This window comes from Stegostoma tigrinum, chromosome 8, assembly GCF_030684315.1.
Source record: "Stegostoma tigrinum isolate sSteTig4 chromosome 8, sSteTig4.hap1, whole genome shotgun sequence".
Classification (NCBI taxonomy): Eukaryota; Metazoa; Chordata; class Chondrichthyes; order Orectolobiformes; family Stegostomatidae; genus Stegostoma; species Stegostoma tigrinum.
In genome coordinates this window covers 74,983,031-75,009,450 of record NC_081361.1, presented here as the reverse complement: position 1 = coordinate 75,009,450, position 26,420 = coordinate 74,983,031, and the positions used below count along the sequence as shown (strand labels likewise).

Below are 26,420 nucleotides of genomic sequence, written 5' to 3'. Positions count from 1 at the left end.
GAGTGGTATTATCACTGGATTGTTAATCCAGAGACCCAGATCATGTTCTTAAGATAATAAAATGTGAGGCTGGATGAACACAGCAGGCCAAGCAGCATCTCAGGAGCACAAAAGCTGACGTTTCGGGCCTAGACCCTTCATCAGAGAGGCTCCCAAAGGTGGTATTGGTACATTCCTGAGGACTGTCTGTCCTTACTGGCAATACAGGTTTGCCAGATACCCAAGGAAAACCATTTGCATGAAACATTTAGCAATTGATTTGAAAGAGTTAGTTAGTCTGCAAAAGAGGAAGATACAGAATAAAAATGTTCAAGACATGGCTTGAGAAGGGTTGCCTGAACTGAAACAGAAATCACCGTGGACCCTTGGATGACATTCAGCTCCATAGGATCCTAGGCAATAAAATGTGAGGCTGGATGAACACAGCAGGCCCAGCAGCACCTCAGGAGCACAAAAGCTGACGTTTCAGGCCTAGACCCTTCATCAGAGATGGGGATGGGGTGAAGGTTCTGGAATAAATAGGGAGAGAGGGGGAGGCGGACCGAAGATGGAGAGAAAAGAAGATAGGTGGAGAGGAGAGTATAGGTGGGGAGGGGATAGGTCACTCCAGAGAAGACGGACAGGTCAAGGAGGTGGGATGAGGTTAGTAGGTAGGAGATGGAGGTGCGGCTTGGGGTGGGAGGAAGGGATGAGTGAGAGGAAGAACAGGTTAGGGAAGCAGAGACAGGTTGGACTGGTTTTGCAATGCAGTGGGTGGAGGGGAAGATCTGGGCTGGTTGTGTGGTGCAGTGGAGGGAGGGGACGAACTGGGCTGGTTTTGGGATGCGGTGGGGGAAGGGGAGATTTTGAAACTGGTGAAGTCCACATTGATACCATTGGGCTGCAGGGTTCACAAGCGGAATATGAGTTGCTGTTCCTGCATTCTTCGGGTGGCATCATTGTGGCACTGCAGGAGGCCCATGATGGACATGTCATCTAAAGAATGGGAGGGGGAGTGGAAATGGTTTGCGACTGGGAGGTGCAGTTGTATATTGCGAACCGAGCGGAGGTGTTCTGCAAAGCGGTCCCCAAGCCTCTGCTTGGTTTCTCCAATGTAGAGGCAGCCACACCGGGTACAATGGATGCAGTATACCACATTGGCAGATGTGCAGGTGAACTTCTGCTTAATGTGGAATGCATCTTGGGGCCTGGGATAGGGGAGAGGGAGGAGGTGTGGGGGCAGGTGTAGCATTTCCTGCGGTTGCAGGGGAAGGTGCCAGGTGTGGTGGGGTTGGAGGGCAGTGTGGAGCGAACAAGGGAGTCACGGAGAGAGTGGTCTCTCCGGAAAGCAGACAGGGGTGGGGATGGAAAAATATCTTGGGTGGTGGGGTCGGATTGTAGATGGCGGAAGTGTCGGAGGATGATGCATTGTACCTGCAGGTTGGTGGGGTGGTGTGTGAGAACGAGGGGGATCCTCTTTGGGCGGTTGTGGCGGGGGCGGGGTGTGAGGGATGTGTTGCGGGAAATGCGGGAGATGCAGTCAAGGGCATTCTCGACCACTGTGGGGGGAAAGTTGCAGTCCTTGAAGAACTTGGACATCTGGGATGTGCGGGAGTGGAATGCCTCATCGTGGGAGCAGATGCGGTGGAGGCGGAGGAATTGGGAATGGGGATGGAATTTTTGCAGGAGGGCAGGTGGGAGGAGGTGTATTCTAGGTAGCTGTGGGATTCGGTGGGCTTGAAATGGACATCAGTTACAAGCTGGTTGCCCGAGATGGAGACTGAGAGGTCCAGGAAGGTGAGGGATGTGCTGGAGATGGCCCGGGTGAACTGAAAGTTGGGGTGGAAGGTGTTGGTGAAGTGGATGAACTGTTCGAGCTCCTCTGGGGAGCAAGAGGCGGCGCCGATACCGTCATCAATCTAATGGAGGAAGAGCTGGGGTTTGGGGCCTGTGTGGGTGCGGAAGAGGGCCTGTTCCACGTAACCTACAAAGAGGCAGGCATATCTGGGGCCCATGCGGGTGCCCATGGCCACCCCCTTTGTCTGTAGGAAGTGGGAGGAATCGAAGGAGAAGTTGTTGAGGGTGAGGACGAGTTCGGCTAGGTGGATGAGGGTGTTGGTGGAGGGGGACTGGTCGGGCCTGCGGGACAGGAAGAAGCGGAGGGCCTAGAGGCCATCTGCATGCGGAATACAGGTGTATAGGGACTGGACGTCCATAGTGAAAATGAGGTGTTGGGGGCCAGGGAATTGGAAGTCCTGGAGGAGGTGGAGGGCATGGGTGGTGTCACGGACGTAGGTAGGGAGTTCCTGAACCAAAGGGGAGAAAATGGAGTCCAGATAGGTGGAGATGAGTTCAGTGGGGCAGGAACAGGCTGAGACAATGGATCGACCAGGGCAGGCAGGTTTGTGGATTTTAGGAAGGAGATAGAAACGGGCCGTGCTGGGTTGGGGAACAATGAGGTTGGAGGCTGTGGGTGGGAGGTCTCCTGAGGTGATGAGGTCATGAATGGTGTTGGAGATGATGGTTTGGTGCTCGGGGGTGGGATCATGATCGAGGGGGCGGTAGGAGGTGGTGTCGGAGAGTTGGTGTTTGGCCTCGGCGATGTAGAGGTCAGTGCGCCATACTACCACTGCGCCACCCTTGTCTGCGGGTTTGATGGTGAGGTTGGGGTTGGAGCGGAGGGAGCGGAGGGCTGCCCGTTCTGCGGGGGAGAGGTTGGAGTGGGTGAGAGGGGTGGAGAGGTTGAGGCGATTAATGTCTCGACGGCAGTTGGAGACGAAGAGGTCGGGAGAAGGTAGGAGGCCTGGGCATGGTGTCCAGGAGGAGGACTTGTGTTGGAAGCGGGCAAAGGGGTCAGTGGAGGGAGGGTTAGGTTCCCGGTTGAAGAAGTAAGCGTGGAGGCGAAGGCGGCGGAAAAACTGTTCTATATCCAACCGTGACTGGTATTCATTGATGTGTGGTTGTAGGGGGACAAAGGTGAGCCCCTAGCTTAGGACTGACCGTTCGTCCTCAGTCAGCGGAAGGTCCGGGGGGATGATCCATAGGATCCTACCTGACTATGACATAAACACGTGATATTATAATTGTGAATTCTCCACACCATAATGAAAAGCCTAACTGATCTTCCTTTTCTGTCAGTTCATGCAGTTGAGGTGGCAAACAAAATGCCAATTCAGAATTATGCCGATATCTTAAATGCCCCTATGACATATATATGGGAATACGGTGGCAACAGTGATAATGTCACGCTAACTAATAATCCAGAAACTCAGGCTACATCCCTGAAGGATAAGGTTTCATGGTAATAATATTCTGGAATATATGAGGCTAGACTAAATAATGGTGACCATGGCAAATACAATTGATTGTTGTAAAAACCCAGCTGGTCCACTGCTGTCCTCTAGGGAAGGGAATCTGCTGGTTTTACCTGGCCTGATCTATATGTGACTCCAGACACAAAGCAATGTGGTTGGACTATTAATTGGCCTCTGAAATAGCCTAGCAAGACAGTCAGTTCAAGAGCAATAACTTCAGGCAAAAAGGATTGGCCTTGCCTGTAATGCCACATACTATGAAAGAAAAAACAAAAATATGACTATCTATTGCTCAGTTGTGTGGTCTATCTGAATTACCTTTGAGTTAATTCAATGGATCGTGTGAAACTATTGTTCTTTCTCTGGTACAACCATGCACTTGCTTGTGAAGCAGATAATCCCAAGTTGTTGCCTACCTGACAGTTTTCCAGCACACCCAATTTTAAAAGCAGGACCTATCGATGGACAGAGGAGGACTTCAATGTTATGTTTTCTCCATGCATTCAAATACTCATCACGGTAGGCCTACACAAAATACAAGAATGCGACCTCATTAATGGTTCCAGTTTATTCTGAAGTTAACTGCCCAAGAAGTTGGACATAACAATTTGAGAACAGAGCTGCCTTGAAATTGTGAACTTCAGGATTCTGAAGTGGCTTTACAGGGTTGATGGTTGCCAGGATGTTTCCACTAGAGGGGAATCTTGAACCAGGGGCATACTCACAGAATATGGGGACACTCATTTAAACAGGCTGATTCCTTACTCTATAATTTCAATCTCAATTCTTTCTTTTAAACATCAGAAGTCACTTAACATCAGGAATTGTTCAGCAAGGATGCGATCTTGAGAACAAGGAAAACTCACTTCCCTCAAAAATAATCTGAGAGATAGAAATATGTTTATTATTAGTTGATGGAGTCATTTTTACAGTATCATGCCTTACACACAAAGTCCCAGACACCATCATTATCACCTCTGTGCACATCCTGCTCCACTAAAACGACAAAGCTAACAGAAGAGGGGGTTGGCACAATGATATGCAGTTCGGAAAGAGTCCTCAACATTGACTTAGGAGCCAGGGAAGTCTCTGAACACCAGGTCAAACACGGGCAAAGAAACCAGCTGCTGATAACCACTATCACCGTCCCCATCAGCTGATAAATTTGTACCTCTTCATGTTCTCTGCATGGAGACCTCAAAGCCCATTACCAACAGTCCCTCATAAAGTCCTAAACAACATTGTTGCTAGACAGGGTCTTCGACAGCATTGCTGCGAAGAAATCAACAAGATTTTAAACAGATCTAGAAACTCAATCCTTGAGCAATGGACTATTAACAGCAGAACTGTATTCAACGACAATCTGCAGTCTCATGCGCAGCATATCCCCATTCTATCATTACCATCAAGCCAAGGAATCAACCCTGGTTCAATAAAGAGTGTAGAAGGGAGACCAGGAACAGCACCAGACATGCCAAAAATGAGATATTTACTAAGTTAAGTACAGCACAGAACAACTGAAGCAATGCATATCCATATGCAGCAAGATCTGGACAATATGCAGGCATGGGCTGACAAGTAGCAAACAACATTCGTATCATATAATGACCATCGCTAACAAGAGAGAATCTAACCATCATCACTTGACATTCAATGACATTAACAGTGTTGAATCCCCTCCTATCAACATCCTGGGGAGAGGTTATTCTTGACCAGAAAGCTTAACTGGACTGGCTATATAAATAATCTGGCTACAAAGCAGGTCAGAGGCTAGGAATTCTTCTGCAGTAACCTCCTGACTCCTCCAAGATGCCAGCCATGGAAAAGCCACAAATAAGGATTGTGATGAAATACTTTGCACTTGCTTGGATTGAGTGCATCCCTCAAGAAGTTCACCAATATTCCAAGACAATGTAGCCCAATTCATTGGTACCTTGTGTAATTCCTTCCATATTCAACATCTCCACCACCAATGCACATTAGCATCTGCAATCTGCACTGCAGCAACTCACCAAGGTTCCTTAGATAGCACCTTTGAAACCCACAACTTCTAACATCTAAACAGTCACAGCACCAACACCTACATGTTCCCATTCCAGCCAAACACCATCATAACTTGGGAACTACATTGCTACTCCTTCACTGTCATGGAGTTAAGATCCTGGAATGGCCTTTATAATAACTCTGTGGGTGTCCTTACATCACATGGACTGCAATGATTCAAGAAAGAAGCTCACCACCACCTTCTCAAGAGCAATTAGGAATGGGCAATAAATGTTGGCCACACCAGTAACACACACATCTGCAAATGCATTTTAATACAAGTTGAATTAGATTCAAGTTGCTTAAAATAAATCTGAAAAGTACTTAATATTATTACCTTAAAATAATATTGTGGTTTATTTAAGAAACAAATGCAACTGACTGGTGCTGACAGCAATATTTGGTCTTACCATCACAGCAAGGTGGAGCTTCCACAGTTCCGTAACCGACCTGTGAAAATATAAGAATAAGAACATTAAAAATATAATAGAAACAGTTTTTTTAAATCAAAATACAATGTGCTGATTTTAAGCCTCCTCCTATGGCAGTGCCGTTGGAGATGGGTGGATTCAGTTGCTGGGGACACAGGATAAGTGGGGCTATCGTCTAGCCTTATTACAGAGATGTTCCCATCTAAATTTCAACTAATTCAGACCATTAAGACTTCAGAGATCAGGAGTTTTATTAAATTGGAAAAGTCACCCTATAGTGGCATCAGATAGACATGTCATCTCAAACCTACCTACAGAAGTTGGTAATTTATTAGCCTTTAGAGGCCCAGGCATGGTTATGCTTTGCTTCTTTTGCATTTGCAGGGATTCATTGGGCATGTTCAGCCCCTCTGACACCCAGAAGGATGATAAGCTCTCTGATGAAGGGTCTAGGCCCGAAACGTCAGCTTTTGTGCTCCTGAGATGCTGCTGGGCCTGCTGTGTTCACCCAGCCTCACATTTTATTATCTTGATAACTCTTGCTGATTCTTTTGGTGGCCTACCATAGTGGCAAATCTTCTCACCTCCCCTTCCACACCACCTCAATCTTTCTGCTCCAATTTGCAGAGGTTTGCATCACTTCCACAGGGTTCAGGCAGGAGGCAGTGTCAAAGAGTGCAGTTAAGGTCCAGAGGTTCAACTTTCCCCAACCTTCTGCCAAATTTTCTGAATGGTGCAGTTTTGCAAGTTAATCCCATCACTCCCTCCATCAATGTCATGTTGGATCAGCAGACTGTTGGATGATGAATTTTTAAAAACCAAACTGCTCTATTTAGATCAAAAGAAATGCCCACTGCATCTTTAATTTCCAATGCATCATCCTGAGAAATTTTCATTGAATTTATTTTTCTCTGTGGTAAATATTAATGTTATGACTCTTGATGCCGCAGCACAAAGAACGAATGGATTGCCCAGTCCAACGACTAGAGAAATATTACCCACAGCCACCAGTGCTTATTATTGTAAGATCATTAATTATTGACCCTGCTTTCACTATTCACAGATGTTGACTGTATTGTGAGAGGAAAGCAGTTGCTGTGATGGCTTATGCAATTGAAGAAATGAACACTAATGGTGGGGAGTAGGAAGAGGTTTGATGCACAAATGGTCAGAATTGAAGGAGTGCTGAATCTTTTGGCGTGTTGTCATGCTGGTACAGGGGGGCTTACCCAAGATAGTGTCTGCGTTCAAAACACTGCTCTTTCAAATAATATTTTATATCTTTAATCTATGATGAAATATTTTACAAATGTACAAACGAGGAACAGGAGTAGACCGTTCACCCACTCAAGCCTGCTCCACCATTCAATAAGATTGTGGCTGACTCTGTTTGTAACCTCAATTTTGCCATTCCACCTATTTCTGATAACCATTTTGCCCCTTGCACAGAAAGAACCCATTTACCTCTGCCTTAAAATATTCAAGAACTCTGTTTACACAACCTTTTCAGGCAGATAGTACCAAAGACTCACAGCCCTTTAAGATAAAAAGTCACATCGTTCAGTTTTAGCCCTGAGTTTTAAAACAGTGATCTCTAACTCTAGAATCTCACATAGGAGGAAGCATCCTCTCCTCACTTCTCAAGATTTCACATGTTACTATTAAGTCCCTTCATAATCTTCTAAACACCAGATATTGGACTAGCCTGTGCAACATTTGCTCAGAAGAAAATCTACTAATTCCAGGTAAAACTGGTTCCAAAGCATTAACATTCTTCCATAAATAAAGTGATCAATACTGTATTGAGTACTCCAAATGTGGTTTTTGCAGTGTGCTATATAACTAAAGTGTAACCCCCACGCTTTTGTAATCAATTCTTGTGACAATAAATAATTAAATTTTCTTAGCTTTCCTAATTACTTGCTGTTCCTGCATACTGAACTGGGGCACCTATATCCATCTGCACTTTAGACTTCTGTAATGTTCCATCATTTAGATAATGTTATTTTTATAATTTTATTCTTCCTGCCAAAGGGATAATTTCATATTTTCCGAAATTATACTCCATTTGCCAAATTTTTGCCCAATCATTTAATTGAAATTCATTTTTAAAATATGCTTGTTAAATGTTTTGAAAATTGATCTATTTTGTAAGTTTTTCTTGTACACAGTTTGTTCTTCAGAGAACATTACCTTCTCAAACTTCTTCTGCAATATGATTTATGAATGATCAGCTCTAACAATGAAAGAGATAACCAACATTTTTATTAAAATATACAATCATACAACTTTTCATTCCTTTTTGAATTCAATACTCACCCTATTCCAGTCATAGCTTTGAAACTAGCAGCAATTCTGGGAGTCTAGGAAAAAAGAATTATCAAAGGACACAATCATGAATATCATCAGCATTTCAGGAAAGATATTGATATGGTCACTGCCATTCTTAATCAGTCAAAGTTGGGACCCATCAGGTCCTTTCAGCCTAACAATACAGTTTGCACTGCTAGCAGGGTCTGAACAAAATTTTCAAGAAGAAGGCTATAGTGGCTGTGGAAATATTCCCCAGACTGGTCCTCAAGTGATGGGTGCAGTGTGTTAGTGAATTGGTTGGCTGAGTTCAGAAACCCACAGTTTTGGAGCAGAATCCCCGCGTTTACTATGTGCCAAGAAGGTCTCTCTGGAGGAAGTAAGTTTCCCAAACAAACCAGGGATGTTACCCAAAGTGTGGATTCTGTTGAAGTCCAAGAATTAAAGGAGGAAAATGATACATTGAGTGCTGTGCTAACCACAGTATAATAGCAGAATTTTTTGCCATCAAACACACCTCAAGTTTTTCATCATCCAGAATATTCCAGTTAATTACAGGCCGGTGAGCCTTACATCAGTGGTAGGGAAATCATTGGAGAGGATTCTTCAAGACAATATTCACTCCCACCTGGACATCAATGGGCATATTAGTGAGAGGCAACATGGGTTTTGTGAAGGGGAAATCATGTCTCATTAACTTGGTTCAGATTTTTGAGGAAGTGATGAAGATGATCAATGAGGGGAGGGCAGTGGACATTGTTTACATGGACTTCAGTAACGCCTTTGACAAGGTTCCTCAGGGCAGGCTTATACAGAAAGTAAAGTTGCATGTGGTCAGAGGTGAGCTTACAAGATGGATAAAAAAACTGGCTCAGGCATAGAAGACAGAGGGTAGCAGTGGAAGGGTGTATTTCTGAATGAAGGGCTGTGACTAGTGGAGTTCCTCAGGAATCAGTGTTGGGACCTTCCCTGTTTATAATATATATGAATCATTTGGAGAAGAATGTAACTGGTCTGATTAGTAAGTTTACCATGACATAAATTGTGGATAACGATAAGGACCATCAAATGATACAGCAGGACATAGATCAGTTAGTGACTTGGGCAGAGAGATTGCAGATGGAATTTAATCCAGAAAAATGTGAGGTAATGCATTCTGGAAGGTCTAATCCAGATGTAAAATATACTGTAAATGGCAGGACCCTTAAGAGTACTGATAGGCAGAGGGATCTGGGTGTACAGGTACACAGGTCACCGAAAGTGGCAAGGCCCATGGAAAAGACAGTCAATAAGGCATATGGCATGCTTGCCTTCATTGGCCGGGTCGTTGAGTTTCAAAATTGGCAGGTAATGTTACAGTTTTACAGAGCCTTTGTTCGGCTGCATTTGGAATATTGTGTTTGATTCTGGTTGCCACACTACCAGAATGATGTGGTGGTTTTGGAGAGGGTACAAAACAGATTTGCCAGGATGTTGACTGGTATGGTGAGCATTAGCTATGAGGAGAGGTTGGAGTAACCTGGGTTGTTCTCATTGGAACAACAGAGGTTGAGTGGCAACCTGACAGAGGTCTACAAGATTATGAAGGGCATGGACAGTCTGAAGCTTTTCTCACGTGGAACAGTCAGTTACCAGGGGCCATAGGTTTAAGGTGCAAGCAATGAGGTTTAAAGTTGATGTACGAGGTAAGTTTTGTACACAGAGGATGGTGGGTGCCTGGAACTGACTGCCAGAGGAGGTAGTGCAAGCTGATACTACAATGACTTTTAAAGGGCGTCTTGACAAATACATGAATAGGATGGGAATAGAGGGATACGGTCTCCGGAAGGGTAGGGGGTTTTAGGTGTGATGGGCAATATGTCGGTGCAGGCTTGGAGGGCCAAAGGGCCTGTTCCTGTGCTGTAATTTTCTTTGTTCTTGTTCTTTAATAACAAGCAGGTAAAGTTTGCAAGGTGAATCCAATAAAGGTTGTTCTCTTTATTAGCTTCAGCCAATTGAAAGAGCAATCCACAATAAACTCTTTCATGTTGCATGTGGTCTCCTGGTGTTGAGTGAATTCATGAAGCCATTTTACTCATCCATGCTATATTAAAGGGTGACAGATAGTGAATTAGTTGTGTGAAGCTACAGGTCATAGTCACAAAATTTTGGACAATTGAAAGTTAGCTCAACACAGTAGTACAGGTCCTGAGAGATAGGCCTCTGAGAGTGGAAAGCCACAGGCAGGACTTGGCCAGAGAAAGCCAAGCTAACGTGACCAATAATTGAATAAAAAGTAATCATGGGCAAAACCAAACAACTAAAGTAATGTCATGACAATGTATTATGTCTGCTGATTCTGAAACGTACAACATTGGATGTAAAACTATTTAAGTCAGCTGAGTCCGGCTATGAACAAAGGAAGAAATGTTCACAATCTGTAAGGGAGAGGCACTAGCTTTTGTGTTTGATTGAAGTTATAAATCTTTTCCATCTGGATGTGAATTCCTTGAATGTCCACAGTCTCTGAACTAACTTACAGTATTGAACAATATGTATGGATTTCCATAAAGTGTTGATCATCTGCTTTGAAAATACCAAAAGGTGGTGTGTAGCGCTGGGCTTAAAAAAAATTTCTAACTGAACCGTTAACGGTTAATTGGGCAAGACAACGAGCAATGGAAAAAATGTAGAAAAGTAAATAAAAAACAGGCTTAATGCAAAAACGGCCTTTAATCACGTGACACTGAACTATCTGTGACAATTGACACTGACAACTGTCCTTTTGTGCTATCACATAGGGTTTGTTTTTAAGCCTGTTTTGAGGATTGGAAAAGTTATAAAATAGAGATTCAGCATGTAATCTTAAATTAAGAATTGTATAAACATCAGGAACTTTGCCCCACTCATTGGACTTTTCATTATCAGACATAAGACAGTCATAAGACCAGTCATGGAATCTGAGAGTTCCAAGTGCCACCATTGCCAAAGTCCCCAAGGGACATATATGTATATTATTTCAGAGATAGTAGGAACTGCAGATGCTGGAGAATCGGACATAACAAGGTGTACAGCTGGATGGACACAGTGGGCCAAGCAGCATCAGAGGAGCAGGAAGGCTGATGTTTCGGGCCCAGACCATTCTTCATTTCTGAAAAAGAACTGGAAATGACATCACCAACGCAGGAAATGACATCACCAACCCAAGGAAACCTAACCAGATAAATAGAAAGCAGGACATAACACCACTCATCGGAGGCTCACTGATGATGTTACCTAGAATGGTGACGAAACGTCTGAAAACTAACCTTCCAGCTCAGCGAGCAAACTCACATCCAGAACCTCAACCTGAGCTACAAATCTTCTAAAATTCGCTATGTCAAGTAGATTAAACTAAAGCTTTGTTTCATACTGAAGTGCATATCTCTTCTTATTTTCATTTTGATCAGCCCTTGAAGTACCCATTAGGTATTTTCAGCCTAACAATACAGCATTTCATCCTCTAATCAGAAGCTTATCTTAACAGTGGTCTTATTAGAGACTGATCAAACAGCCCAATGCATTGACTGTCAAGACTAGCATTTCTCATGCCTTATTTGTTCCCCCTCAGCCCAATCCATTTATGAGCAAATGTTTGAACTTACAAAAGGCTTCAGAAGGTAATACAAGAACTTTTTCATTGCTTCAGGCATAGAGCAAATGGTCATCTGAAACTTCAAATTAGGATCAATGACGTCTCCTCTACTAGAAAATTCAAGCAGGTTTAAATGGAATTAATTACTATCATTTTGCAATCCTTCTAAAAGTGAAAGCTATCACTGCTAAGAAAATTTGTATTTAATAAAACATGAATCCTAAACTTTTCAAAGAAACTGACAACTTACAACATGCCTAAAGATGGATCTATGATTATGAATTACTGCTTTATGATGACTGCATAACTCATGTCCTGTTCTAGTTAGATGGTACTTCTGCATATTTATCACGTTTTGGGAGCTAATCATTAAATTGTTGACTTACTTTTCTGGTATCCTGTAAACTAAAGGCATTTCCTAATATGTGTGACAAACAAATAACTGCACTGACAGTCGGTTTGGGTATTTTTTTTCTATATTCATTCATTGGATCGGGGTGTTCCTGGCTAGAGGACATTTGTTGCCCTAATTGCCCAGAGGGCAGTTAAGAGTCAACCACATTGCTGTAAGTCTAGAAGCACATGTAGGCCAGACCAGGTAAGGATGGCAGTTTCCTTCCTTAAAGGGCATTAGTAATCCAGATGAGTTTTTCCTGACAATCAACGGTCATCATTAGATTCTTAGTTCTAGATATTTTGTTGAATTCAAATTCCACCATCTACCATGGCCGGATTCAAACCTGGGTTCCCTAGAATAACACGGTGTGAAGCTGGATGAACACCACAGGCCAAGCAGCATAAGAGGAGCAGGAAAGCTTGACGTTTCGGGTCGGGACCCTTCTTCAGAAATGGGGGAGGGGAAGGGGATTCTGAAATAAATAGGGAGACAGGAGGAGCTGGATAGAAGATGGATAAAGGAGAAGATAGGGTGAGAGGAGACAGACAGGTCAAAGAGGTGGAGATAGAGCTAGTGAAGGTGAATGTAGGTGGGGAGTTAGAGGGGGGATAGGTCAGTCCAGGGAGTACGGACAGGTCGGGGGGGGGGGTGCAGGATGAGGTTAGTGGTTAGGGGATGGGGGTGGGGCTTGAGGTGGGAGGAATGGTTAGGGAGCCGGGGACTAGCTGGGCTGGTTTTGGCATGTGGTCGAGACAGGGGAGATTTTGAAGCTTGTGAAGTCCACATTGATACCCTTGGGCTGCAGGATTCCCAAGCAAAATATGAGATGCTGTTCCTGCTTCTTTTGGGTGGCGTCATTGTGGGAATGCAGGAGGCCCTGAATGGACATGTAGTCTGAGGAGTTGAGGGGGTGGGTAGAATTGAAATGGTTCGTGACTGGGAGGTGTAGTTGTTTGTTGCGAACAGAGCATAGGTGTTCCACAAAGCGGTCCCCAAGCCTCCGTTTGGTTTCCCGAATGTAGAGGAGGCCACAAGGGGAACAGCAGTACAGTATGTCACATTGACAGATGTGCAGGTGAACATCTGTTTGATGTGCAGTGAACATCTGTTTAATGTGAAAAGTCTTCCTAGGGCCTGGGATCGGAGTGAGTGGGGAGTTATAGGGGCAGGTGTAGCTCTTGCTTCGGTTGCAGGGAAAAGTGCTGGGGGTGGTTGGGCTGGGGTGGAGTGTGGAGTGGAGAAGGGAGTCCCGGAGAGAGTGGTCCCTCCAGAAAGCACATAAGGGTGGTGAGGGAAAAATGTCTTTAATAGTGGGGTCGGATTGCAGACGGCGGAAATGTTGGAGGATGATGCATTGGATTTGGAGGTTGGTCAGGTGGTAAGTGAGGACGAGGGGGATTTTTCTTTCATGGTTATTATTGCGGGGACGGGGTGTGAGGGATGGTTGCGGGAAATGCAGGAGACACAGTCAAGGGCATTTTTGATCACTGTGATGGGGAAGTTGTGGTTTTTGAAAAAAGAGGACATCTGGGATGTTCGGGAGTGGAATGCCTCATCTCGGGAGCAGATGCGGCAGACGCAAAGGAATTGGGAATAGGGGATGGCATTTTTACAGGAAGCTGGGTGAGAGGAAGAATACTCTAGTTAGTTGTGGGAGTCGGTAGGCTTAAAATGGATATCGGTTTCCAGGTGGATGCCAGAGATGGAGACAGAGACGTCCAGAAAGGAGAGACAGGTGTCAGAGATGGTCCAGGTAAACTTAAAGTTGGGGTGGAAGGTGTTAGTGAAGTGGATGAACTGCTCGAACTCCTCGTTGGAACATGAGGCAGCACTGAAACAGTCATCAATGTAACGGCGGAAGGGATGGGGGAATAGGGCCATTGTAGCTTTGGAAGAGGGATTGTTCCACGTACTCTACAAAGAGGCAGGCGTAGCTTGGGCCCATGCGGGTACCCATGGCCACCCTCTTTGTCCTAAGAATGTTGACTGGGCCTCTGGATTAACAATCCAGCGATAATACCACTAGGCCATTGCCTCCCCATGCTTATGATAAGCATGAGTTTACCATAACTTATTCTGCTTATACATTTAATATTCAATTAGCTGTAATGAAGGAAAACCCGAAGTATACTACAGAACTTGTTTTTGTTTTGACAGATTTAGATAACACAGGAAATTTTATTAGCGCAGGAGACCAAATGCTTGGACGTGAGGAATATCAGATCATTAGATACAAAGGAGCAGAATTAGGCCATTCAGCCCACTGAATCGGCTCCACCATTCAATCATGGCTGATCTGTTTCTTAAACTCCTGCCTTCTCTCCATAATCCTTGATACCCTTGCCTGTCAAGAATCAACCATGATACTATTGAATAGTGGAGCAGTCTTAAGGGGCTGAACAGTCTACTCTTTTCTCATTTCTTATGGTCTTTTGTCCTCAAATGTAATAGAATGTTTTCCTCAGCTTTTGTTCACAGGGATATTTGAACTCTGAATATCTGGTGAATAAAAACTTTTCCTGTCATCAAGCTATCTGATTAGAAGAAACAGCAGGGATCTTAGAGAAACGCATAAAATCCAAACAGGATTAGACAGGATAGATGCAGGAAAGGTGTTCTCAGTGACATGGAGTCCAGTATCAGGGGTCACAGTTTAAGGATAAGGGGTAGTCCTTTTACGACAGCAATAAGAAGAATTTCTTTACCGAGGGAGAGAGGTAAGCCTGTGGATCTCAGCCATTGAGAGTGCTTGAAGCCAAAACTTTCAACATTTTCAAGAAGGAGATAAATATATTTCTTAGGCCTAAAGGGATCGAAGGGTATGGGGAGAAAGTGGGAACAGCATACTTAGTTAGACAATCAGCCTTGATCATATTGAATGGTAGGTCAAACTCAAAAGGTCAATTGGCCTACTCTTGCTCCTATATTCTCTGTTTCTATGTTTGATACATCAATTGCACAAGAACACTGATTTTACTCGAGAGAGACAAGGTTTCTATGATTTCTCTTCCATTTTGACAACATCAGCACTCTGAATTTGATTTTAGTGTCCCCTGTGTCTCAAATTTGAAAGGAACACAGTCTGAGAATTTTATGCCTCCACCATCATGTAGCAGCCAATAGAACAGATACACCCACCCATGTATTTCGTTTGAAGTTACTCTCCTTGTCTGCTTATCTGAATTCATCCCGTGGATTTTTACAATTCATTCTGTGGGATGTGGGCATCACTGGCTGGGCCAGCATTTATAGCCCATCTCTAGTTGCCCTTCAGAAGGTGGTGGTGAGCTACCTTCTTGAACTGCTGCAGTCCATCTGCTTTGTCTGCAAAATCTGTGGAGCTAAAAACCTGCTATGCGTCTCCTTTAACTGTCAAAAATAGCTTATCTTTCCCCTTTGCATCCCTAATGTCTTTGCACTTTCAGACCATGTAAATGGCGACATCACAGTGACACCAAATCACATTGAATTGGACCCTGAGTCTCCGTGGTTCTGAAGGTGTTTGCTTTTACAGTCCCTTGGATATAGCTGTGTGCAGGAAAGCTCATTAATGTTCTCTCCCTGAGTAGAGACCTGATCTTACAAAATGGTAGCTACAGTGACCAGACCCACAGAAATGGAAGCAAGCAGCAAATAGCACCTGCAGTCAAATCTAGCAGCCGGACAATTGATGAAAGTTCAGGCCAGTCCAGTAATCTGACCATAGATGTAATGAAAAAAATCTAAGGAGAAAGTAAATGTTAACAGGGAGAAGCCCGGTCAGAGAGTCAAACACACATCTAGGCATCGCATCACTGAGGAGAAAAGTTCATGCGGCACTGATTAAGCACAGGAAAACATTACAGCAGGAAGCTTTCAAACAGCAAGAAAATCATATGGTCACAGTGAGTTAAACATTAAAGCAGATCAGAAATCTTTGTAGATTAGAGATCTTTACAGGAAGGGGAAAGAATAGAGCATTCAGAAAGTTCACCAGGAGAAAGTGAGCAAAGAAAAAGGGTCTGATTGATTTGATTAAGAGATCCCACTCAGTCAGTATCACAAAGGTTTGTGAGTGCTGATAGAAAACAGTTCAGATTTGCCTCCGTAGCATAGGGATGTAACAATACTCCATAGAAGTCAGAAGTGTGTGTGTGTGTGTGTGTGTGTCTGTGTGTGTCTGTGTGTATACGCATGTGTGTGCACACCTGTGTATATGTTTGCATCTTTCAAATACCATTTGGATGAATAGGTAGTAGTGGCACTGAAAAGAAATTCCAATTTTGCACCCATGGAATATTAGGTAATTTTTCCACCCAGAGAGGTGATAGCAAGTACAGGACTGAGGCCAGAGTTAAAGGCCCAGCAAAACACAAAATGTAGCATATGTCTGTCCAACTGATCCCACCATCTTATCAAGGGGACCAAATAAAATGTTTCCAATGTCTAGTTCTTGCACATGCAACTGGTAGGCTCATTTGATTTTCTAGGAAATTCTGCCAGCTATAAGTGAATTGCACAGTATTGGATTGTTTTGTGGGTGTGGGACATTCTCCTGGTTGAAATTTACACATTTAAACAGTGATATTTTTGGTACAATCAGATGGATTGGATGGGGAGAATTAATTATGAGTTAGTGATGAACGAGTTAAAAATTAAAGTCCATGTATAAAATGAAAAATAAATCACAGGCAGACCAAGGCATTTTATCTGTGTACTTTGGGGACTGAAATGACCAAATTACTTATAAATCTTTTCTGACTCTGGTTAATGCATTTTAAAAAGTTTTACTTATAAAATACAATAAAAGCAGATAATTATTTCATGTCAGGTGCCAATATAGTAAATTCAATCCTTTGAGCTAACTTACAGGCTTTCCATAAGCGTAACACACTTGTCTGCAAGAAGTCCTGGGAAAATGAGTTCATTCATAGCATAGTACACTTTTGGTGGTGTAAATGACACCAACTAAAAAGAGGGAAAAACAAAGAGTAAATCACTTGGCGTATTGAATCAAGGGTCCTGTCTGACAAGGCAGCAAACAAAAACAGCCTTTTATGTGAAACAATTTTTCCTGATTCTGACATTTGTAAAGTAGAAATGAAAGTACGTAGGGAAAGCCGTAATCAGCAAGAGGAACTTAAAGTGCAGTAGAACTGATACACCCAAGGGAAAGCTAAATAAATACATAAGCGAGAGAGGAATAGAAGAATACACTGACAGTGGTTAAATGAAGAGAGGTGGAAGGAAGCTCAGTTGAGGCATATACTTTGGCACATGTCAGTTGAGACAGTGGACTGTTTCTGTGCAGTATATTCCACGTAATTCAAAATCTTCTAAATGAGGTTACAGTGCAGATACTCCCAAAGAAATGAAGAATGGGCCAATTCATGACTTTCTAATTAGTTTGGCAGTATGTAAATCCATTAAAATGATAGTAACAAGGAAGTATTATTGATTTCCATCATTTCATATGCACTTAGAATTCTTGGTAAGATGAATTAGTTTGTTCTTCTTTCTTAAAACTGTTGCAGGCATTTTTCAAACCTTTCTAAAAATGATCACTAAAAATTATTGACACAGTTGTTAGTGTTTGCGATAACCACTGGCACATATCAGCATTAATTAAACAAAGGAACACTGTGCTCTCAGACCTGAAAAATAATAACCTGTACATGACCACAGAAATAGCACCTCAACAGCATGTTGCAAACCTACATCCTGTACCACTTAGAAGGGCAAAGGCAACAAAAACATGGGGACGCCGGCACCTGTAAGTTTCCTCCAAGCAACACACCAACCTTGTCACAGAGAGCTGTGGGCACAGAATGTTGGTGTATATTTAAGGTTGAGATTGTTAGATTCTTGATCAGTCAAGGAATTGAGAGTTTGGGGAAAGGGCAGAAAAGTGAAGGGAGGCACAGTGATTAGCACTACTGCCTCACAGTGCCAGGGACATGTGCTCAATTCCACCCTAGGGTGACCATCTGTGTGGATTTTGCTCACCTTCACAAGGTTTATCACCTTCACAAGGACAACCAGGTATGAGCAATAAATGCTGGTCAAGACAGCGATGCCTGCATCCCCGGAATGAATTTAAAAGACACTAACAATAGCTATTGCCAGTTGGGAAAAAAGGAAGCAAATACCCAAATAAAGTTACACAATTTCTCAAGTATTGAGATCCACAAGCAAGATTAATTGATCAGGGTTGCAGCTCACCATCATGCATCTGTCTCCAAAGACAATATCCCTTTGCAAATTTGATTTATATTCACATGAACCACACCAATGTCATGGAATACAGGGTATGCACAGGAAAGTGTAGCTCAGGCCAAACTAGGTCAGTCATGATTTTAGTGGACTTGGAAGTAGGTTTGAAGTACCAAAAGACCTTCTCCTGTTGCTATGTCCTGTGTTATTCCAGGACCAGCCAATTTCAATTTGCATGCTATCATATTTCAACTGAGCGAATCTGGAGAGTAAGAGACAAATGAAAACTGAGTTCAAGATGTAGCAGATAACAAAGTGTGGAGCTGGATGAACACAGCAGGCCAAGCAGCATCTTAGGAGCATAAAACATGACGTTCTGGGCCTAGACCCTTCATCTGACCCTTTTCTGATAAAGGTTCTAGGCCCGAAAGGTCAGCAATAATACTGAGCACTTGTGCTCCAAAACCTGCCATGCTCCGAACTAAGCTCTTCCAGTGTAGCTACAACATTGGCATCTACCTGACTATGTGGAAAATTGCCTAGGTACGTCTTGTACACAAAAAGCAAGACAAATCCAACCCAACTAATTATTCTTGATCATCAGTAAAGTGATGGAACTTGTCATTAACAGCAGTGTCAAGCAGCACCTACCTAGCAATAACCTGTTCACTGACTCTCAGTTTAGGTTCTGCCATGGCCACTCTGTTCCTGACCTCATTACAGCCTAGGTTCAAACGTGGACAAAAGAGCAGAATTCTAGAGGTGAGGTAAGAACAACTGTCACTAACATCAAAGCCACCACAGACTGAGTGTGGCACCAAGGAACTCCAGCAAAACTGCAATCAATGAGAATCAGGGTAGAACTCTCTGCTGGTTGCAGTTATCTGGCACATGAGAGAATAGTTGTAGTTGTTGGAACTCCAGGAAATCTCTGAAGGAATTCCTCCGGACAGGGTCCTAAGCCAAACCATCTTCAAATGCTTCAATGACCTTCGCTCCATCGTAAGTTAAGAAGTGGGGATGTTCACCAATAATTGCACAATTTTCAGCATCATTTGCAACTCTTCAGATACTGAAGCGATCCATATCCAAATGCAGCGAGATCTGGAGAGTATCCAGGTTCATCTGGCAAGAGCAGCACGGTTGCTCAGTGGTTAGCATTGCTGCCTCACAGCACCAGGGACCTGGCTACAATTCCAGCCTCAGGCAAATGTCTGCGTGGAGTTTGCATATTCTCCGTATGTCTGCGTGGGTTTTCTCCAGGCATTCTGGTTTCCTCCTGCAGTCCAAAGATGTGCAGTCTAGGTCGATTGGCTATGCTAAATTGCCCGTAGTGTTCAGGGATGTGTAGATTAGGTGGGTTATAGGGGAATGGGTCTGGATGGGATGTCAGAGGGTCAGTCTGGACTTGTTGGGCCGAAGGGCCTGCTTCCACACTGTAGGGATCCTATGAAAGAGGCAAGTAACATTCACACCACACAACAGCAAGGCACTTGCCATAACCAACAAGAGAGAATCCCACCATTGTCCCTTGACATCCAATGACATTATTGTCACTGAATTCCCCACTGTCAACAGTCTGGTTGTTAGCATTGACCAGAAACTGAACTTGATTATCTTTATAAATACTGTGGTTAACATCAACCACCACAGTCAAGCTAGCACACCAATGCTTCTACCTCCTCAGGAAGCTAAAGAAATTTGGCATGTCCATAAGGACTATAGAAAGCATCCTATCCAGATGCATCACAGCTTGGCACAGCAACTGCTGACCCCAAGACTGCAAGAAATTACAGAGCTGTGAAGACAGCCCAGTGCATCACGCAAACCAGCCTTCCAACTATTGACTCAGTCTACACTTCATGCTGCCTGAGAAAAGCAGCCAACATAATCAAAGACCCCAAGATAATAAAATGTGAGGCTGGGTGAACACAGCAGGCCCAGCAGCATCTCAGGAGCACAAAAGCTGACGTTTCGGGCCTAGACCCTTCATCAGCTCTGAATTCTCCCCATTTGCCTGAACAGGGGCAGCTGCAAAAATACTTAAGAATCTTGACTCTTTCCAGAACAAAGCAGCCCACTTGACTGGCACCCCATCGACGAACATTAGCCCCCTCCACCACTGATACTTAGTAGCAGCGGTACGTACCATCTCCAAGATGCTTACAGAAATTCACCAAGGCTCTTCAGGCAGCATCTTCCAAGCCCAGCATCACTTTCATCTAGAAGGACAAGGACAGTAGGTACGTGGAGACATCATCGCCTACAGCTTCCACTCCAAGCCACCATCCTGACTTGGAAATATAATAGTGTTTCTTCAGTGTCACTGGGTCAAAATCCTGGAACACCCTCCCTAACAGTTCAAGGCAGCTTACCATCATCTTCTCAAGGGCATCTAGGAATGTGCATCAAATGAATAAACAAAAACACTTCTTCCTAATTTTCTACACTTTCACCATTTCTTGCAGCCATGTGATTTCCAGGGAGAAAATATTAGCTTAGTAAGGAAAATGTACTCAGGAAAACTCTTCTCTGACCTACTTCAGCAAATCAAAACCAATCCTGAAGATCAAATGAACCACTAGTCAGGAACCAATCCACTATAAACCCACTGACTCCCACAGCTACCTCGACTATACATCCTCACATCCTGCTTCTTGTAAAGACTCCATCCTATTCTCAGTTCCTCCATCTCTGTCACATCTGCTTACATGAGGCCAACTTCAACAAGGGACCATTCAATATGCCCACCTTCTTCCTCACCCGAAGACTCCCCAATACCGTTGTCGAAAGGACCCTCAACCAGGTCCAACCCAGCTCCCACATTCTGCCTTCACTCCCTCTCTTCCCTTTCGCAACAGCAATATGGTTCCCCTTATCCTCACCTACTATCCCACCAGCATCCACATCCAGAAGTTTATCAGTCACCATTTCCGCCACCTCCAGAGAGGTGCCACCACTAGACACATAATCCCCTCCCCTCACTTGTCCACCTTCTGTAGGGACCATTCCCTCTGGGACACACTGGTCCACTCTTCCTTCACTCCCAACACTCCCCCCACAGCCCCACGGCAACTTCCCCTGTAACCGGCGAAGGTGCAACACCTGCCCCTTTACCTCCTCCCTCCCCGGTATCCAAGGGCCCAAACACACCTTCCAGGTGAAGCAACACTTCACCTGCACTTCCCAGAATCTAGTCTACTGCATTCGCCACAAACAATGTGGTCTCCTCTACGAAGTATAGACAGGCTGACAGCTTTGCAGAACATCTACATTCTGCTCGCAAAAAAGAACCTGAACTGCCCGTTGCCTGCCTCTTTAAAACACCACCCTGCTACATGGCCAACATCTCTGCCTCTGGCTTGCTGCAGTGTTCCAGCGAAGCTCAGCGCAAGCTGAAAGAACAATCCCTCATTTTCCGGTTGGGGACCTTACAGCAATATGGATTCAATGTTGAGTTCATTAATTTTAGGGGCTAAACTCTCCCGTGTCTTATTCCATTACCCCACAAACCAGGCCTTGTTATCACATAGCCTGCCATTACACACCCCCTGTTATTAGTCACTAACAATCCCCATTAACAGCTATTCACCCTCCCAGCAGGATCGTTATCAACTCCTTTGTCTACCCAACTACTCTTCTCTCTCTTCGGATTCTATCCTATCGCTTACTCCCAATCCCACCCCCTCCCTATTTTCTGCATATAAGGCGACATTTTCCGAGCTACTATCAGTTCAAAGGAAGGGTCAATGGACCCAAAACATTAACTCTGATTTTTTTTCACAGATGCTGCCGGGACTGCTGAGCTTTTCCAGCAACGTCTGTTTTTGTTCCTGCTTTACAGCATCTGCAGTTCTTCGGGATTCTGATTCCTTTTTGATTATGCGCAGGCAGTCAACATTCATCTCACCTGGAGTGCGAGAGCGGAGGATTACTTCTGTCAAGATAACTAGTTTTCTGAAAATTTCCAATGAAATAATTAGAACACTGAGGTATCCAAATGGATATTACCTACTCAGATTTTCAGAAGAATCTGATGACCTGTTTTATGCTTACTCTTTAAAAGAGAACATAGAACAATACAACGCAGAACAGGCCCTTCAGCCCTCGATGTTGCGCCGACCTTTGAACTAATCTAAGGTCATCCCCCTACACTACATCATCATCCATATGCTTATCCAAGGACTGTTTAAATGCCCCTAATGTGGCTGAGTTAACTACATTGGCAGGCAGGGCGTTCCACGCCCTTACCACTCTCTGAGTAAAGAGCCTGCCTCTGACATCTGTCTTAAATCTATCACCCCTCAATTTGTAGCTATGCCCTCTTGTACAAGCTGACATCATCATCCTCGGAAAAAGAATCTCAATGTCCACACTATCTAATCCTCTGATCATCTTGTATGTCTCTATTAAATCCCCTCCTAGCCTCCTTCTGTCCAATGAGAACAGACCCAAGTCCCTCAGCCTTTCTTCATAGGGCCTTCACTCCAAACCAGGCAACATCCTGGTAAATCTCCTCTGCACCTTTTCCAATGCTTCCACATCCTTCCTGTAATGGGCGATCAGAACTGCACGCAATATTCCAAATGAGGCTGCACTAGCATTTTGTACAGTTGCAGCATGACATCACGGCTCCAGAACTCAATCCCTCTACCAATAAAACCTCACACACCGTAAGCCTTCTTAACAGCACTATCAACCTGGGTGGCAACCTTCAGGGATCTATGTACATGGACACCAAGATCCCTCTGCACATCCATACTACCCAGAATCTTTCCATTGACCCAGTATTCTGCCTTCCTATTATTCTTCCCAAAGTGAATCACCTCACATTTATCCACATTGAACTCCATTTACCACCTTTCAGCCCAATTCCGCAGTTTATCCAAGTCTCCCTGCAACCTGCAACCTTCTTCCACACTGTCCACCACTCCACCAACTTTAGTATCATCTGCAAACTTACTAACCCATCCACCTATGCCTGCATCCAAGTCATTTATAAAAATGACAAACAGCAGTGGTCCCAAAACAGATCCTTGAGGCACACCACTAGTGACCTGACTCCAGGCTGAATATTTTCCATCAACCACCACTCGTTGCCTTCTTACAGAAAGCCAGTTTCTAATCCAAACTGCTCAATCTCCCATAATCCCGTGCCTCTGTATTTTCTCCAATAGCCTACCATGTGGAACCTTATCAAAGGCTTTACTGACGTCCATGTACACCACGTCAACTGCCCTACCCTCATCCACATGCTTGGTCACCTTCTCAAAAATCTCAATGAGGTTTGTGAGACACGACCTGCCCTTGTCAAATCCATGCTATCTCCTATCAAACTGTTGCTTGCTAGATGATTATACATCCTATCTCATAATCCTTTCCAAAACTTTTCTACGACAGGCGTAAGGCTCACGAATACCATGAAAACTGTTGGGCAGAAAAATGTTATCAATGATGTTGGATCCCTGGAGCCCGGTAATTTCTTTTCTGTCCATCATTTTCAAATCTTTGTATATTGCCTCACATGTCATTCAAAATTAGGAACTCATTAAATGGCCAATCCTGCAAACTAATTATTTTCATGCTTTCCAATCTTTGTTTCCAGTGTCCATGTTGGGTGTTTAGATTAGAGAGCAGGGAAGAAAGATTAATTAAAAATAAATTTTTGCTTAGTCCATTCAATCTTTCACTATCATCCCTCCTCACCCTCCCTCTACCTCCGGGAATTTCTCCATTCTCTTTGAGGATTAGTAAGCACACCGTGTGTCCAGCTTCTTCCAGTAGTTGCTTAGTTTCCATGATGGCTCGTTTCATGCTTGGGGTCGGGATCCAATACCCATCATTTTCAAAATAACCTATCCTCAATTGTTTCGTACTGGTGTACATCTGAAAAAAAATTTTTTTTAAAACTTCAAAAAACGTACTTTTTAATTTTTTGCAATTGAACAAAACAAGTCCTCAATATTGGAAGGGGCAACATTTGCACCACTTGCAAATAATGGCTTTACATACTGCTCCATCCAGAGGGACCTGAAGCGCAGTTACAGGGTTGCTGATAGAACAACTGATGGAGCATGGAACTCCTACACTGCACCTCTTACGATGAAAGCACTACCAGTCATGTGGCAAAGACATAATAGGACTTCGCAAATGTCTGCATGAGTACTGACTCCTTCTTCACCTAGTTTCACATCAATAATGCAAGGAATCTTTGCAGGTAAGATTGCCGTGCACTATACTTATGAGAAGGGATCAGTTCAGTGCCCCCATGTAACCTATAAGGGTTTGCATTTGCTTTGTGCTTTGTAGCCCACACATGCCACGTTCAAGATTTGCTGGGATTATTTCAGCCACACAGCAAAACCCATCTTCAGTCTGCAATGACTAATGACGTATAGTATGGTAGAGCAGGCTTGATTGCCCCTACACCTTTAACTAGGGTTAAAATTTCAGGTTCAGTAGAGAAAGTGAGAAGCTGAAGTTGATGGTGAATGCAAGAAAGCTCAAAGGAATCTCTGAATCTCCCCATATTAAACCGTTATTCCTCACTACTATAAACTTTGAGAGTTACAAAGAAACACTTGGGTTTTTGGCTCCATTTATATTAACGGATTAAATATTGAGCATTCCCTGTACAAGAGGATAATCTGTTTCACATTGCCACTGGGGACGCTTGCAAAATAACCAAGACAATGATGCATCAAACAAAGCATGAGCTTTGCCATAGATACCTAGAACAAACATATAAAAGCTCTACAAATTTAGTAATCTCAGTCTATCTTCATTGCCCACTCTGGTTGAACCTTATAGTAAACATCTTCAATGTCTGGTTAAACTCTAACAGAGATTGAAACATTAAAAGTATCTGACATACTTCCACAATGCTGTCTGTTTCTCTCTTTACCTAACTGTCACCCCTGTCATGTTTCTGTTTTCTTCGGGTTGATGTCTTGACTGTGTGCCTTGGAAAACTGCTGAACTTCCTGCTACATGAACTTCAAGTTAACTAAAATTACAGTATAAGTTCTGTTCTTTAGCTCATCTTGTCTTCATCATTCACTGCTGGTTTCCATTTTTTTAAGGTATAAAATTCAAAGCAGCTGAATCTAACAGTGACTCAAGCAGTACCAGGCATCAGTTAGAAAATTAGTTGATGCTATAACCATTTTCAGAAGCCTTGATGGAATTCAATGTCAGTCAGAGAGTGAACTAACTCAGGACAGGTATTCAACTCCTTTTAGGGGAAAGGGGCTCTCCATGGATCACGGGGTGCCCGATCAAAGTGGTTCCATCAAGCCCACAAGGAGACTGCCATCTTTAATGGGCAGCCTCTGTATACTGGGGCAGAGTATGGTGGAATAGGAGCAACGGTGGGATGAGGCCTTTTATTAGCCTCCAGGCAGGAACATACAACATAGAACTGTACAGGAGAGGAACAGGCCCTTAGGCCCACAATGTTGAGCTGAAAATGACGTGAAATTAAACAAATCCCTTCTGCTTGCCCTTGGTCCATATCCCTCCATTCCTTGCATATTCATATGCTTATCTAAAAGTCTCTTAAGTGCCCCTATCATATCTGCCTCCACCACCATCCCTGGCAGCACATTCTACATTCCTACTACTCTGTGTGAGAAAACAGCCCCTCACATTTCCTTTGAACTTGCATATCTCACTTTTAATCCATGCCTCCTAGTTTTAGATATTTCAACTCTGGGATAAAGATTCTGACCGTCACCCCTGTCTAAGCAACTCACAATTTTATACACTTCTATCAAGTGCCCCCTCAGCCTCAGCCTCCGCTGCTCCAGAGAGAACAACCTGAATTTTTCTAGCCTCTCCTTATTGTTCATACCCTCTAATCCAGGCAGCGTCCTGGTACACCTCTTCTGCACCTTCTCCAAAGTCTCCACATCCTTCCTGTAATGTGGCAATCAGAAGTGAATGCAATATTCTAAGTGTGGCCTGGCCAATGTCTTATAAAGCTGCAACATGACTCCCTGACTCTTGTATTCAATTCCCTGACCAGTAAATGCATATACACCTTCTTTACCATTCCATCTACTTGTGAGGGGTGTCCTTCATTTTCCACAGCCCTGACTTAATTGGAAGGGTCAGGAAGGCAAAAGATCTTAATCCCTGCC

The 26,420-nt window shown here is 43.7% G+C and overlaps 1 protein-coding gene across 1 annotated transcript in view; it reads right to left on the bottom strand.

Moving 5' to 3' along the window:
• LOC125456333 (vitamin D3 hydroxylase-associated protein) overlaps nt 1-26,420 on the bottom strand; it is a 57,676-nt gene that overhangs the window by 4,357 nt on the left and 26,899 nt on the right. Inside the window, exons 8-13 of the mRNA XM_048539367.2 lie at nt 24,040-24,165; nt 16,937-17,034; nt 11,701-11,800; nt 8,087-8,130; nt 5,747-5,786; nt 3,710-3,818 (exon numbers count right to left, since the gene is read on the bottom strand). Of these exons, the coding sequence (XP_048395324.2) occupies nt 3,710-3,818; nt 5,747-5,786; nt 8,087-8,130; nt 11,701-11,800; nt 16,937-17,034; nt 24,040-24,165 (517 nt within the window). The remainder of the gene's footprint in view (nt 1-3,709; nt 3,819-5,746; nt 5,787-8,086; nt 8,131-11,700; nt 11,801-16,936; nt 17,035-24,039; nt 24,166-26,420) is intronic.